At 39.4% G+C, this 16627-nt stretch overlaps 1 protein-coding gene across 1 annotated transcript in view; it reads right to left on the bottom strand.

The window, feature by feature from the left end:
• The window catches only part of LOC122789841, a 151744-nt gene that overhangs the window by 122277 nt on the left and 12840 nt on the right, over positions 1-16627 (bottom strand). The window contains exon 2 of the mRNA XM_044057277.1: positions 4388-5042. Within this exon, the coding sequence (XP_043913212.1) occupies positions 4388-5042 (655 nt within the window). The remainder of the gene's footprint in view (positions 1-4387; positions 5043-16627) is intronic.

The following is a 16627-nucleotide window of genomic DNA, read 5'->3' on the forward strand; positions in this document are numbered from 1 at the left end:
CAGAGCTGGAGTCCATCAGCTCTCATTTGCCTACTGTGTAACCCTGAGCAAGTCACTTAACCAGGCATTGCTCCCATGCTGCCCCTGAAAAGAGAATGTGTGTCCAATGGGCCTACCTGTTCAATAAATGGGTATTATAAGTGTTGCATTTCTATCAGCAATACAGGCACCTATACAGTCACATTATGTTTCTGATAAATACCTGACAAGAGACAATGTTATCTAATTTGCAAAAACTCAACTCAAAAATCCTAAAATGTTCTGGAAAACAATTAACATAGTTCTAAAACAAAGCAAAAACACCCAACCCAAGCCATGCTCAACATCATCATCAAGTGAGCAAATAGCTTCCAACTTTAATACATGTTTTATTCAAGCAGCAGAGATAATATCAGTAATCTCCTAGAACCACTTCCTGTACATCCAAAGTCTGACAACTTATTCTCTGTTAAACCCATATCAACCTGTACCATCAAAAATATCTCCTCAAGCCAAAGCCATCTACACTAGCTGTGTAAATAAAATGTTCTAGCATACCCTATATCCATCATAATAAACAGATCCCTGCATAAAGCCTATGTACCAAAAATTTGAGTGTAAACAATCATGTATCATACATATTCATAAAGATGAACTTAATACAAAACTTAATAAACTACAGACTCATCACCATACCACCTCCTGTCTAAAATTCTAGAAAATGTTGTGCAGAATCAACTTCTCCAACACCGCCTTCACAACAACTTCCTTTCCACTGGAAGGAACTCAGTGGGACTACATAAACACCTTACCCACTCCTGCTAAAAACTGCCCACAACATAACATTTTCTTGAAAAATGCCCCCAATTAAAAGATCCATTGCAGTGCTACACCTCAAATAACTAGCTATGCACAATAGACTAACCCCTTTCCTCAACAACTAAAGCGCAAATTGCTTTGCACTCTAACTTTGTATCCAAACCTGGTAGTAGCCTCTTCTCAGGGGAGGCACAATTGTTATTAACATAATAACAACAACAATAGTATTATTATTATTATTATTATTATTGGGGACAGCTCTAACCATAACAAAACAACACCCAAGTTTTTTTTGGGGTGGGGGTTGCAGCTTCATAACCACATACTTACCATATCACTCCACCTATATGCAATAATAGCAGCCTTTTCTCTAAAAATGGGACAGGAATGAAGCTTAAGTGTTCATATTACACAAATAAAAGATACTTAGGAATAAGGATTTCATCTGTCTGACAAATGTTTCTACTTTGTGCCGCACAGAACTAACATATCTATGGAATTAATGTAAGCTTTATTGAAAAGGAAATATATTTTAGCAAAGAAAATGTGCTATTGTTTCACTTATGCATTGTATACTGCCATCAATTTGAAGAATATAAGAAATGTTAAAATTCATAATAGTCTGCTGTCTAGAGTTACTTCTATTTTGCTGCTCCCAAACATATTTAAACACCCTGGAGAGACTTCTATCATAATACAATTATTATTATTGTACAGCGCACTGCCTTTTACAATACATATGACACTCATAGGTTAGTACTAGGCTAACGGCCCTTTTGGGCCATTTGAAGCCTAGCCAGTTACCCCATGTGAGAATCAAACCCTGCACCTTGTGTCTTTAATGTAAACACCTTAACCATTATGTCATCCTCCCACCTGCTCACAAGACTCATTTGGGAGAGTAGGTTAACTTGAAAATCAACTTGTCTGATAGGGTAATTCATCCAGTCATCACTTTCTTCCTTCGCTATGATGCAAAGGGACAGAAGCATGACTGCGAACCAGACAACCTGGGTTTGATTAGCAGCCCCGCCACTGGAGAAACCAGGCAGGAAGGGGGAGGAGTGAAGGGGCATGGCCTGCTTGCCTCTCTACAGAAACCACCACTCATATTTTGAAGTGGGGAGGGCAGGTCTGCTTGGAAGGAACACCCCTTGCATAACTGAGGGAATATGCCCAACAGTACGTCCATTGCAAATCCCTCCCACTTGCTTAGCTACGTGTGTCTGAGGGTTAGGGTAGTAAAAAACAATGTAAATCTCAAAATCATCTCTCACAGCTGTCTAAATGATGGACCTTCCCCTTTGACCATCCCCCTAGTGATGAACAAATGGGATAACTGACCTGAACGGGCTAATGACTGACAGCTGGGGGGGGGGGCACAGACAGTAAAAAAAAAAAAGTTACCACTTACTTCGGTGTTTGTATGACCCTGGTTTTGGCATATTTAGGTAAGGGGTGGGGGGTCCACATGGGCAATACAGGAAGAAGAGTCTTGTGTTGGACAGCAAACAGAAAATGCATTGGCATTAGATAACCATGCCTTGATATATCTAGATTATTCATAGCTTGTGAATCTCCAGGCACTGAACAAGAATATTGCACTGCATAACATGAAAACATAGGCAGCTTTGTCACAGGTCACATGAAGTTTTACATTACAGTTTATTTTAAGTTTTGTGGCCTTAAATTAATAACTGTTTTTGATGATATACTATCATTATGAAAGGCTACTAAAATTGAGCTATCAGCTATTTAAGATTGCATTGTTTTGACTTTCACAGATGCATTCACTACTTCTTAAATTCTTGTTTCACTAATCTATAACAAGACTCCAGAAAATCAAACAAGAGAACCCCAAACTTATGAATGCAGTTTAAAAATCCGGCCCGTTTCATTAGAAAGGTGCAATATTAATGGCAGTTGTATTATGATGAAATTTATGTGCAACAAAACATTTAGGTTTATAGTTAAGTACTAGGCTAGCTGCCCATGCAGGCCATTTTAAGCCTAGCCAGTTTCCATTTTGGTGTATAACTTAACCTATCCCATTTGGTGTCAGATTGGCCTTACTCATCCTATGGTCAATAATTATATATTACCCCTAGTGATAATATCTATCATATCATAAATAATTTGAGGGCACCCATGCATGGGATAATGCATTCAGGAACTGCCTATATCCATTAGTAGTACAGGGGGCAGTCCTGGCGTAAGTGTTCTGTTTCCAATCCATAAATCCAAGTTTGCTTGAATATGGACAGGGATGAGCTTTTTATGTGGATGCTGAGTCTGTTACAGATAAACCTGTCCCTCTAAACTTTTCTGTTAATGTTGCAAAAGAGGTTTAGATCCCTGGACCAAGTATTTCTGATGCTGTTTGACTTGCTGATGTGCAGTGAATCCATTAGTATTATTTTGAAGGATGTCTTGTATTCCAGACACAGGTCATCTGTTACCAGTCTGTAGGATACCAAGTACAGTGACAGAGCTTTGAGTCAGTCTAAGTAGGACATGTTTAGGCCTTATATCCTTTAAGTAAGGTATCTTTGTCGGTGTTCCAGTTATTACGTGTGTCTGGACAGATACATGCCAAAGGGTGCATTATACTCAACGAATAGCTTAACAAGGGCTGAGTAAAAGGAGGCAATGACATCCCTAGATCTATGCACAATCTCTTTGCTTATATGCTGTGCAATATAGAAGGACTCGTTAACAACAATGGCTACATGTTGATCGAAAGTTAGGTCACTCTCCACATAAGTTCCTAACTGGATCAACTCTTAACTGGTGTATTGTCAAAGTTGTAGCTCCCCGGGGTAGGCAACGTCCCAAAAAAATTAAGATTAATTTCCGATATTATTATTTGTTTAATCCTTTAAAGCATGCTTCACAAATAGACAACAGAAAATTTTGAGGCAGACTTAGACACATCCCTCATAATCAAAGGCAGAGGAAAAATATAATGAACAAATCACAATGCATAAAACATTTGATCAATTCTTGTTAATTAGTTAAATGCTGAGATTTAAGTTTCATTATTGGTCACTGTCCCTGCACTTAGAACAGTAAATATTTTCATACCAGAAACCAGTTGTGCTTTAAATATTTTGCAGACTTTTCTTTTCAAGGTGAAGGAGCACATCTTGCATTGATAAACCTGTAGTGCATGGTTATGCAGAATTTCCTTCTAAAATTTAGAGTACACAACCAGCTCTACCCTTTAACATGATTCTTAGTAGAACAGCACTATATTTGTCATATAATTTGTAATGCTTGCTCAGTAATGCTATTTGTATGTATGCAATCAGTACTGCTGTTGTGTTAAACTATGCTGCAGAACATGTACCCTGAAAGTGAAAACCTTTAACAACAGTGAGATGAAAAGATAAATGATAATTGCGTTTCTAGAATACATCTGTTGAAAACATCCGTCACACATTTTTTCTGTACCAGTGCAACTGAATGTAGCACTGGACATTAAATTAGCTATATTTGATTTCAGTTCAGGTTAACTATATATAGCAAATGTAAACTGTGACTTACGGTATTTTTTTTATTTATTAAATATCTTGTCTTTGTAAAAAAAAATTTTGTAATAAATATACACATGTAACATTTTTAAAAAGAAGCCAACAAAGTAAGATAAGGAATGAACATCGGGAGCTAACGACTGGCAGAAATGAAGCACAGACAAATAACTGTGGAGTTCAATACCCGAGAGGTCTGATTCTTGGATGAACTCTGTCTGAAAAATGAAGCATTCTGCTATTACAATGATCCACACTAATTTAGTAGTTAGCTTGGCATATCTTACAGTCCTTATATGGCGCGACTGTTCTGGGAATAGTGTAATTAGGAAAGCATCAATGCTGATACAGCCCAGCATCAGTGAACTGACATGAACATTCACAGTAAGAAGATTTTGCAAGAGGCCGTTGACAAAAGAGTCTGATAAAATTGTTATGTCATACTGTAGGTGAACAGCCTGAAGAATTAGTTTAAGAAAAACTGTAATATCCGCTCGAACAAGGCATGAGACGAATTCAGTTGTAGACTTCTTTGAAACAGATGGCATTAGCAAAACAAAGCTGGAATATAGGCTTCCAACTGATCCTATGAGAAAGCTAATATTGTTCACGGAAGACAAAACTGAATACTGGAGGTATTTTAGTGCTACATATCTTCTGAGATGTACCATGGGATCTCTTCTGTAAAATGATTTTGCTTGTTGGACGTTTCTTCTAAAAAACAAAATCAGGATGTTAATACAGTTTATTGCAGTTTTACTTCTTCATAAAATTAAGCATCCCCTGCACTGTTAGCTGAATAGCACATTCATTCTGAGCCTACATCTAGAACCAAATAATCCTCCCTTCAGCTAGTGTCCAGCACTGTACTATCTTATCATTACACATAATGGAAGGTAAGGCTTTGTATAAAATCTCAAGGTAACTGAAGTATATGATGGCTGATAGTCTTAACAAAGACTAATAGAATAGTGACTAATATTTGCTGTACCTCGATGGATGCCCAGTAATGATGTCACATACATTAGTGCATAGCACAATATACAATATTATGCAATAATGTCCACATTATTTTGAGTTGCAAATATATCTGACTGAGGCACAACAATGGTCCTTCTGTGGAAATTATTGTACTGTCACTGGCTAGACAGCAACAAAAAATAAAAACATTCAAATGACCTGCTTAACATCTTTAGCCTACTTTCTACTGATTAGTTATTACAAAGCCAAGAACCCATCAGTCTTGTATTGTTACATGTGTTGGTACTTTCTGAAATTTCTTTAAATGGTCACACTTCAGAGTTTAAGTACATTGGTACTACATTTTGCATATTTTTTATAAAGGTTGGACTCTATGATATAAAACTTAAGAAGAAGATAATGAGTCTGACAGTTGTTTAACTGCACATACCTGGAATATTTCTTTTTCAGCAATATGAAAAGCAATACAAGACACTTCACCAGAATGAGAGTTAGGGGTGGGAGCATGCACATATGGAAGATGTTGCTATGCTACACACCTATGGTACACTTTTCATACTTTTTCCTTTTAAGAATATGTTCATTAACAGTGCCTCAACACCTCAAAAGCAAAAATCATGAAATTAGTAGTGAAAACTCATTGGCTAGTGTCACATTCACCTAGAACACTGTCACAGTGCAGTCTCATAATAACCTAGTACTTTGTATTGGCACAGAATGAGGCACCTGCTTGCTATACTGTTACTTTTCTGAGTGCATTATGCTATAGCAGTAAGCAATAATGGGGTTTAAGTAATGTGACAATTATACTCAGACTGCATGATTTACTCAGAGGAGATCTGAATGGGTAAATGACAATGACCATGAAGGAATTCTGCATTTCTCATGGTCCAGCATTGAATATTATTGATGTACAGTGGTCTTCTTAAGATGTTTGACAAGTTCTTTGCTCTGAGTAACTTCCGTTGGGGCCTTAAGCTTTATCTTTCTGGACACACACACACACATACCTTGTTCTCTGGCAAACCCTTTCCAATGATGTGGGAATTGTCAAACTAGTTTCATTAGTTCCCGTATTTAATCACAAAGGTCTATACAACAAAGCAAGGTTATGAAAAGTAAGGCTAAGGAAAAACTTCCAGAATTGTACTGTCTCAGAGTTAGTACATTTAGAGATGCATTTGTAGGTAGCATAGCTCCAGTGTGGGGATAAGGGAGACTTGACCATTCCAAAACGTTGTTTTAGTCTTTTTTGTTAAAGTTAATGATGTCCAATGTTGGCTGTTTTTTTTCCCAATGGAAATAGTTTCCATAAAATGTGATTCAGTGTTTACCCATACAGCCACACTTACCCGCTATGCTATGTAATTTCATAAAATATGATTCAGTGTTTACCCATACATCCACACTAACCCGCTACGCTATGTAATTCCATAAAATGTGATTCAGTGTTTACCCATACAGCCACACTAACCCACTACGCTATGTAATTTCATAAAATGTGATTCAGGGTTTACCCATACAGCCACACTAACCTGCTACGCTATGTAATTTCATAAAATGTGATTCAGGGTTTACCCATACAACCACACTAACCCGCTACGCTATGTAATTTCTGTAAGGGTTCATGCTCTATGTGTTTTACTTTGCAGCAGAATACTTTCTGTGCTTATAATCCCATGGCAGTAGTTCTGATTTTTATTTTCAGTTATCTTTTAAAGAGGATATTTTATATTTGTTTTCATGTATATATGTCTGGTATTATCTCAGTATTTCCTGATTCAGCCTTTGTTGGTATTTTATTGTCTATTTTGATTATTTATTTTTTCTTTACTGGTGTAGAATACTGAGTCACATTGACTACTTTCAAATTCAGCCTGCTTGATTACGCAAATGCTAAAACATGAAATTGTATCAATATATAACAACAATGCAAATGTAAGAGGCAAAAACAAGTGTGAGATTCAGATGTAAGGACAGGAGAAGCAGGGCAACACTTGCAGAGTAGTTACATCAGAAGTTTAACTTACAATATTTACATCCCTACTTGAGTTATGTTCAGTCCCATGTGTTTCTGTTACTTAAGGCATGGGTGGCCTTTGAAATGAGAAGCCAACATTCTCTTGCACAAAAGACAATAGAACAAACTCCTCTAAAGAATACCACAAATGTAGCCCCTGCTCTAGAAAAAATGGGCTCTGAAAATTTCCCATGTCAATTTAACCTGAAAATCACAAGAAAGTCAAAGCTATCTAGAACTGATTTGGAATAATTTGGTCGCCTTTTGAGGCTCCCAATTTGCTGATGCAAAATAATAAAAAAGGCTAGTCTGCCCTCCTGAAATCATCCATCTTTATAATACAAAGCAAACAGATGTCCTTGAAGGATACGTCTATTAAAAATACATTTCATTTCTTCTGTAGATGGAAGGGAAGCAAAATATTTCAATTCAAAAATGTTTATGACATACTTTTATTTGGTTCTTTACTTATTTCTGAGCATGCAAAGCCATGGCACTCTAAACAATATCTGAGGAGGATTACTAGCTGGGATATTTATTTGTATTTATTTTATTTTCCATTTGTTTACTTGGAAAGTATGACTGAGCAGAACCCCTTATCAGAGGCCTGGGGAGAAAACTCCAGAGATAAAAATACACCAAATGATAAAATACATAGTCAGTAATAAGCATTTTGTTGCACACATATTAAGCACAATGAAAAAATACAGTAGAGAGCCAGAGTGGTAGTTTCAGATGCATCCATACATTCCAAGCAGACTCCAGTTACAGAAGTTCTTCAAGTTTTGGAGAAAATCAAACAAAATGCATTTGAGATTTGGAATCCCAGTTTGTCTTTTCTAACTGGCACTGACAGAAATAGAAAGACAGATTATTTTGCAGTCTTTCAGATTCCTTAAGAGGAAAATTATTCCTTTTTTTTTGCACCAATCTAGCCAGGACCATGCCCAGAGGCTCCACTACAAACAGCAACATAACCCATTCATAATGCAAAGATAATAGTTGGGCATTCCAGGGCTGGAAGAGAGTCCTACAGCCTATATTCCATCCAAGAAATTGCAATCAGTCTTTCCTTTCACTGACAAGAGTTATGTGGTAGGGAATAGACTAGTTTGATGATCCTGTGGGGGTGATCTACCCACATCCAATTGAGAGCACCTCCCTCCCCCTCAGTGGATCCTCTCAGTCCACTACTGCTATCTCCCAAGGGGACCCATGCCTCTATTTGCTGAATATCCCTTGACCTTACTGGTGCTAAGCACATTGACAGCATGAGTTCAACTGGTTCAAACTCCACTAACACCTAGTGCTTCCACTGGGTGTCACCCTTTTAGCGAGTCAGAGACATTTCCTTCAATCTTCCAGGAAAGGTAAGCCAGTAAAGCCACTCATTTCTATCTAGCTAAATGTGCAGCTTTCAGAACCCACCACTGTATAGCACTAAAAAGCCTAAACTGGTTAGAACTACCGTATCAACTAACACAGCTTCTTACCACCTATTAAATTATCCAGCATCTCTTTGCTTGTTCAGCACTAAATAACATTTTACACAACTATGTTCCCAGTTTGTCGTTATGATCCTGTGATCAAAAAGTCCTGTTTGTCCACAAACCTATCAAATCTGCTGGGCATTGTCTGTACTTGTACCATGTTGCTTCAGCTGTATATTTCAGGTCAACAGGTCAATATCCTTCCTCCCATCTTTCACAAACAGTCTGAAAAACTTCCTAGCCAAAATCTGGCTCTGTTCTTGCTCAATACCAGGATAAATTATATCTCTAAATGTGAACAAATACCTATTCGTACCTTACACTTCCTTACTCTCCCCTCTTCACACACTTCCTTATTTCTATCAATCCCCCCCCCCCCCGGCTCTCTCTCTAAGTATACAATAAGTCTGCATTCTCTCACTTCATATTACACTTCCTGTTACTAACTTACCTTTAATTTCTCTATAAACTGGCTAAAATTTCTCTAAATATTAAATCATTATCATATAACTTGTACCTATTCTTAAGCACTGTTTTCATATTATGTCTATTTTGGTAAAATTATTTAAACTGTAGTTTTCTGTATTATTTTTAATAATTGTAAAATTATTGTTCTTAAAATGTTTTTTAATACTTTGGAGCTTTTCTTTTCAGACCTATAATGTGGATGTTTTTCTATGGAGTGTTACATTTCTTGCTTTCAGTGATATCTCTGAAATCAAATTGAGACTTTGGCTTTTTTGTTTCTTCTTCAAAGACATCCCTTCTCAGTGCATTCAGCTCAAAGAAGGATATCAGTTTTTTCTAATTTTTAAATGCTGACAACTTTAAGAAGTCTTACTTTATGAGTGAGTACTTCCTTTGGCTATCCCCCAGTTTGTGTCTAAGATTTGGTGTTCGATCAGTACTTGACATTTGAGGACGATTTAAAAATGACTAAATCTGAAATCAACATTTTACTGTTTGAGCTTGGAAACCCTTACTGTCCTCTGCCCTTGTCACCCCTTCCCAAGGCAGGACAACAGTTGATAAAAGGCATTGATTATGAAATTCCACTAACAGCCTACCATTACTGCCCCAAAAAATAGACTCTTCGTATTGTAGAATGCGGTAATCTGACCTTGGCAGACAATTTCTACAGCCAGCACATTTTAGCTTTGTTGCCCTCTGGAAACCCATTCTTAATAAGAAGAACTGAAGAGTATTACAATCTATGGGAATCTGGAGGCAAAGTTATATAATAGCTCACTAAGAGATAACAAGCAATAGTTCAAAATAAATAAATCAGTGGTATTCCCTACTAAAAGATCCTGCAAAAACAAATATTTAATAATAATAATAATAATAATAATAATAATAATAAATTTATCCAGAGAAATATCAACATTTTGTAAGGTGGGCACTCTGCTCTGGGTCAGGTGAAATCAACTGAATATGATCAAAATAGGGAATAAAAGGTGAAGCAATAGCAAGCTGGTGTCACCAGAAGCTGCTGAGGTTTGATCCCTGCACTTGTTAGTGTTAGGACCGATATCCTAGACCACCCAGATGCTCACTGGCATATGAGTCAGCCTGCTATCAAAAATCTGCTTGTGAGTCTAGAATGAAACACTGCTCATTTGAGAGAATAAGACCATGTCAACAATATAAAGAAACCGTTGCTATGGAAACACGCAAGATTACTTTGAGCAAAATATTCACTTGTTCTGGAACCAGATCTTTATTCTGTGCTTGCAGAAGTACTAACATTGGAAAGTCTAGAAATGAGTTTAAAACAAAACATTCATAAATATTGATAAATATATTACTTTAAATTAAATAAAGACACACCAACAGCCTACCCTTCAGCCAAAGATATGCTTCATTGGCATAGCAAAAAAAAAAAAAAAAAAAAAAAGTAATCTTTCAGATCTAGAATCACCATCTAGAATCCTTAAAGTAAAACATGAGATAAACGGGAGTACAAAATCTTGAAATGTGTTGAAGTAAAGTTTTGATGGAACTTTTGTCCAACAAAGGCTAATCATCAATCATCATACAAGCATCTCCTTCTTAGAGAAGCATTAGACAAAGACTTTACAATCTAGATGGTATGATTTTTTATAAAGATAGATAAGTTTATGGTTGATAAGTCAGAATTAAGCAGGTTGAACAAAGAAGGTTGAAAATGGAGAGGACTCTAAAAAAACTGCTAAAATATAACCTTCCATGTTTAGCTTACAAGAAAATGGATTCACGTCATAGGTTATTCCAGAATGTGGAATACAGTCTTGCAGAAAAATTCAATAACTCAGTACAGTTAGAAGCAAAATGTTTTGATTTAATCTTTGCACCAAGCAGTGCAAATTAGTCTAGGATGTTAAGGTGATGAACTAATGTCCCTAATGGAAGACCTGGGGGTTTATTTATAGTTATTACAATTAGGCACAGTGGGTATCTGTGACGACTTCACCTAAGCGCATCTAATGCACGATTCAGAGACAGTGACCTCACTTAGGCACAGCTGTCTGAATAAACTCTTATGCAATGAGGGAATAATGATAAGCATTGAGGAAAACTCAATGCCAAGAAGTGCTTTATAATGCATTTTGGGAAAAAGTCCACCCAGGTTAATTACTCCATTAATAAAAGTTGACCCAGTAGTTAGGAATCGGGGACATATGTAAACAGTAATCTGGCCTTTGACCAACATGTAGCCAAGGTATTAAAAAAATTCATTCTATATCATCCAACTTATAAGTAAGGGTATGGCATCCGGGTCCAAGGACATTACAGTACCACTTCATTCAGACCTTATCAGACCCATCATTGAGTACAATGCCCCCTTCTGCATGTATCTGACCAGGCATAAGCAACAGTTGCACATCTACAAAAAGAACAGCACCAGAAAAGTACAGTTTTGTACCTACCATAAATGTAGATGTTCGAGGATCCACATTGCTGCAGTCCTAACCATTGGGTAGTCCGCTGTCCAGTCGGCCCGAATACCAATATGGCTGGCTGGGTCAAAAGGCTGCTAGACTGACGCCAGGACGCCAGGGTACTAACAATCGCATGACGATGTCATCATCCTCAGTCTTTTCTTGCCCCAGATGTCAGAAGGCAAACATATATACAATATATTCAAAAGCACAAAAATATAGCCTAACCCACACCACAACCCCTAAACACAGAGGGGAAGGAGGGAGGGTTGACTGGCAGCAATGTGGATCCTCGAACATCTACATTTATGGTAGGTACAAAACTGTACTATGTTCTTCATTCCACATTGCTGCAGTAAAATATCCTTAGTTGCCACCCCTAAATAGTTTGTTTAGACAGGCTTGCCCTGAAAGTCAAGTGCAAAGCAAAAGGCTCTACTGCTGCAAGGGCCTGCAACTCAGAGAAACCTTCTTTTGCAGACGAATGGCCAAAAAGCAGTCTTCCATGACAAGTATTTTAACTCAGCAGTAGCCGCGGGCTCAAAAGGTTGTAGAGTAATTTTCCAACACAAAATTGAGATCCCAAGCAGGAGTAGGAGCTCTAATGGGGGTCTTATATTCTTTGCCCCTCTTCTTCCATTTTTCTGCGTACACTTCCGGCTTCCTTACCAGACTCCTTGAAGTGGGTACAGTGTTGCGAGGAGGCCAATCTCAGTTTCCACTGCGGGGATCCATTAGTTGCAAGCTGAAGCGCAGTCCCATAAAATCATTGCTTGCCTGCATAGAGGATAAGAATGTGTTCCCCTTGTTTGTTGAGCTCCCAAGCAAATGTCCGAGGCATCTGTGTTTAAAAATCTGACTCCGCCTCTGCCGGGGGCGAGAGAATCCTTTTTTTGGTGACATTCCTGAGCCACCACAAAAACAAAATTTTGAATGCAGCACCAGAATACAAGATGCCATTTTGTTTGTCCGGGGTTAAAAAGGCCATCTGCTGCTGTATTCAGTCTACTGGAGCCAGAACCTTTGTGAATACTCTGGGCGCAGTAGATAAGCCAAAAATGCAAGAAGAACTGATAATGAGATTTTTCAGCTCGAAACAACGATACTCCTGCAACCCAGCAGAGGTAAAAGCTGTTGTAACGCAACATCTTGAACATAAATCCAAATTGGTCTCCCCACGTTCCCCCTTTTTTTGACTAGGAACAGAAGCGAGAAAAAAATCCTAGGCCTTTCTGGTACAGGGGACTGGCTGAATAACCTATTTGGAGTAAACAAGAAATTTGCTTGTGAGCCTTTCTTTTGGGGTGGAGGGGAACGCCTGGCATGGTATGGGAGGGGGTATGGATGGAAATAAACCCCGTGGTGAATGATATCCAACACCCATCTGTCTTGTCTTCCTCCCAAAGGAGCTGCCAGGAGAATCTACTGGCAAAGCTGAAAAGGCAGGTCATTGTGTCTGTTCATTTAAACCCTGACCTCCCCAGAGTCAGGCAAGTCTGAGCCCCCTTCTGACTGTAAAAGAACCTTGAGCTCTCTGCCCCTACCACGTCTAGACCTACCCTAGACTGGGAATCATATTTCTACTAAACTTGGTGGCTGGCTGCACCAAAAAATAGACTTAGCTTTGTCCTCCATTTTAAAACTGCTTCCACAGGCGAACCAAATAACACATCAGACTGTAAAGGAGCATCCAAAATCCTAGTCTTAACATGCTCTAAAATTCTGATCCTCTCAACCAGGCATGCCAAGAACAGAACTAGTGGTTTTAACAACAGAGGCCTTAACACCCTAGGCCCCTGAGAAACAGTCGGTCGGTTTCCCCTAGGACTCAGGACTCTTGGAGCTTCAGGCACCCCTATAGTACCTACCAGGGCAGGAGAGGCAGGAGGCAAAGGTTCAGGTTCCTCTGCAAAACTTCAAAACATTCATCTTCCACCACATTCAACACAGGGAGGATAGCTATAATAAAAATAAAAAAAAAATATCTTTTCCTGGAATTCCTGAATCAGAGTATTCCCATTTTCCCATTTAAAGTGCTCCCTCTGAATGCAGAGCTCTGAAAAAAGAAATCTGAGAGAGGAGAAGAGTGAGGAGAGTAGAATCATCAGGATCAGAATCAGGGAGGAAACTCCTGCAGTCTTCCAAAGAAAGACTCAGATTCAGAAACCTCTGAACAAACTCTCAAAAAACTCTCAAACTCAGGTTCCACCCTAGGCCTTATCAGGAGAGGGGCATAGAGCCTCTTCCATTAAATAATAAATCTTCGCCATTTTAAGCATATAGTTTCTAGGCACAGAACCCTGGAAGAGGTAGGCCCCCACTGAAGCTGAACTTGGCCTACCTCTCAGAAAGAAGTGGAAAAACAGGCTCTAACTACCTTGGGAAGAGAAAGAGAGGAGAGAAAGAAGCCTCCCTCTGCCTCCCCTCCTCAGCCTCCTGCTCCTGTAAGGGGCACCTGTAACAGTAAAGAAAAACTCTGAGACCTCAAAGAAAGAACTCCTGGGCTAAACCTCTGGCTCCACTGAGCGGGACTGCGGTTCCCCGGGGCTGCCGGGTTCATCAACCCTTTTGCTTTTTGTTTTTTCCGCGGGCGTTTGGTCATCCGGCGGCATTTTATATTTTCTTGACGGCATTTGCAACCCCTTAACCTTCTCTACAGTCTACCTGGGTTAAAATAGTGCGCTAGAAAGCAACCAACAAAAGAGTGGCACCATCAACGTCGCAAAAACAAGGTATACACAAAGTATGTACAAGGGTATGGTGTATATGGTAGAAATACAAAGAATAGTCATTTTTCACAGTTATCCCACAAGAAAATAATCCTGAAAAATAACCCTGCAAAATGCTAAATAACTTCTTACCAACTTGCCTTTCGAAACTCACCGACTTACCTTACGCCCACACTTCGAACCCAAATTCCCACAAAACCTATTGCCATCCGCTGCAACTGCAAACAAGTAAAAAATTGACGTCGAGGATAAGCACGTCATCATGTGCATTAGTACTCTCCTCGCCCTCATCGCACGCTCTGGACCTGGGTGACGCCAGTGGCGACCCCAGCCCCGGGAGACCAGCTGGCCGGACTGGGGAATGGTTAGTGGAATGAAGAACATCACTAGATACAAGAATTTAAAAAATTTAAACTTTGCTTGTGACATTAATAGAACAGTCAGGTAAGACAGATATGTGTCTCAAAGGATCCCCACGGTCTACAATAGGCTCACCATACATGTGAAGCAGAATCTATCCCTACATCCTTAACTCTATTTGAACATAATCTTAACCACTGGATGAGAAATTGAAAATTCATGTCCTATCTGGCCCTCCTGCACAGACAGACAGAGGCTGACAGAAAATATTCCTTAAGTCACACAGCACCCCCCCCCCCCAGAAAGGGGAGGGACATAATACTGGCTTTGGTGAGTTACTGTAGCCCACAAATGGAGACTTGGGAAAGCATGGATAACAGGGTATGTAGAGCCATCACTCTGTTTGCCACAGGGACCTTCCAAAGACAAAGTGGAGACACACTAGGTATCTCATAGACTTCTGACTTGAGGATACCTCAGCAGTTCCTCAATATACTCTTGGCACATTTGAATCAGTATATCCATTTCAGTGTCAGCTTAGGAACAAGCAAATACCATGAGTGACTTCTGTGGAATAGCATGCTTTCCTGAGGTGCTTGGTGTAATGGATTGCCCCCATGTTGTTATTAGGGTCCCAGATGGACCTCAGAGGGAGCTGTACTGGAACAGAAAAGGATACCATTCCATCAACTGCCAGGTAGTATGTGATGCATATGAGTTACATCACTAAGCTGTCAGCCCAGCATCCTGGCAATGCTCACGATTCCTGTACTTGGCATACAAGCTCACTGTACTACATCTTCCTGCATGGTAGATTCACCATGGTCACCTGTTTGGTAACTGCAAGCTATTACTACTGTTTCTAACCACAGACATTTGCTTAGCTAGAAAGCAGTACTGAGTATTCATCTCCCCCTTTTTATGTGTCCTCTCCCTGTTTTGTTTTCCAGATGATGCAGGCTACCCAGTAGAACCTTGGCTAACGACACCAGTTTGTAACACCAGGGACTTGAAAAATAGCACTTCAACACTGCCCTGTCCAAGATACAGACAGCAGTTGAGCAAATGTCTGACCTGCTCAAAATCAGTTACCATTGTCTCAACCAGCCTGGGGGAGGGCCAATATTATGACACTGTTACTGCATTCAGGATGTTTAGCACCTGCTGTATTCTGCACAATATGAAAATGCATCAGTCTGGTGTACCACTGCCACAGTCAATTACAGATACTAGTAGTCCATCTACCTCTATTGTTTCCCCCACCAGTGACTATAGTAACCATAGCCAGGCAAAGGCAGTAGCACCATAACCTCTCAGCCAGGCTCATGCATGATATACAGCCACACAGGTGAAGAGGCAGCAGCTAATCCACAGCTATGGGCCATGACATTCACTTTGTAGCAGTGAGAAGCTACACATACAATGACTGATGCATGTAGTGTTACTTGTGAGCTATGCTGAGGGGTGCATGGTCAACTTACACTGTCCTTAGACAGTTCTCCTGGATGCATGGTTGACTTACACTGTCCATCGGGTAGTTCTCCTGGGTGCATGGTCAACGTACACTGTCCATCAGACAGTTCTCCTGGATGCATGGTCAAGTTACACTGTCCTTCAGACAGTTCTCCTGGGTGCATGGTCACTTACACTGTCCATCAGATAGTATTCCTGGATGTATGGTCAAGTTACACTGTCCTTCAGACAGTTCTCCTTATATCAATAATTTGTTCTCTCACAATCCGTTTGCTTCCAGTCATAGTGCTGAGGGTCAGTGCCACAAGTGCCAAATATATTGACG

Source organism: Protopterus annectens, chromosome 15.part0 (assembly GCF_019279795.1).
Source record: "Protopterus annectens isolate FY-2018-M chromosome 15.part0, PAN1.0, whole genome shotgun sequence".
NCBI classification, from domain to species: Eukaryota; Metazoa; Chordata; order Ceratodontiformes; family Protopteridae; genus Protopterus; species Protopterus annectens.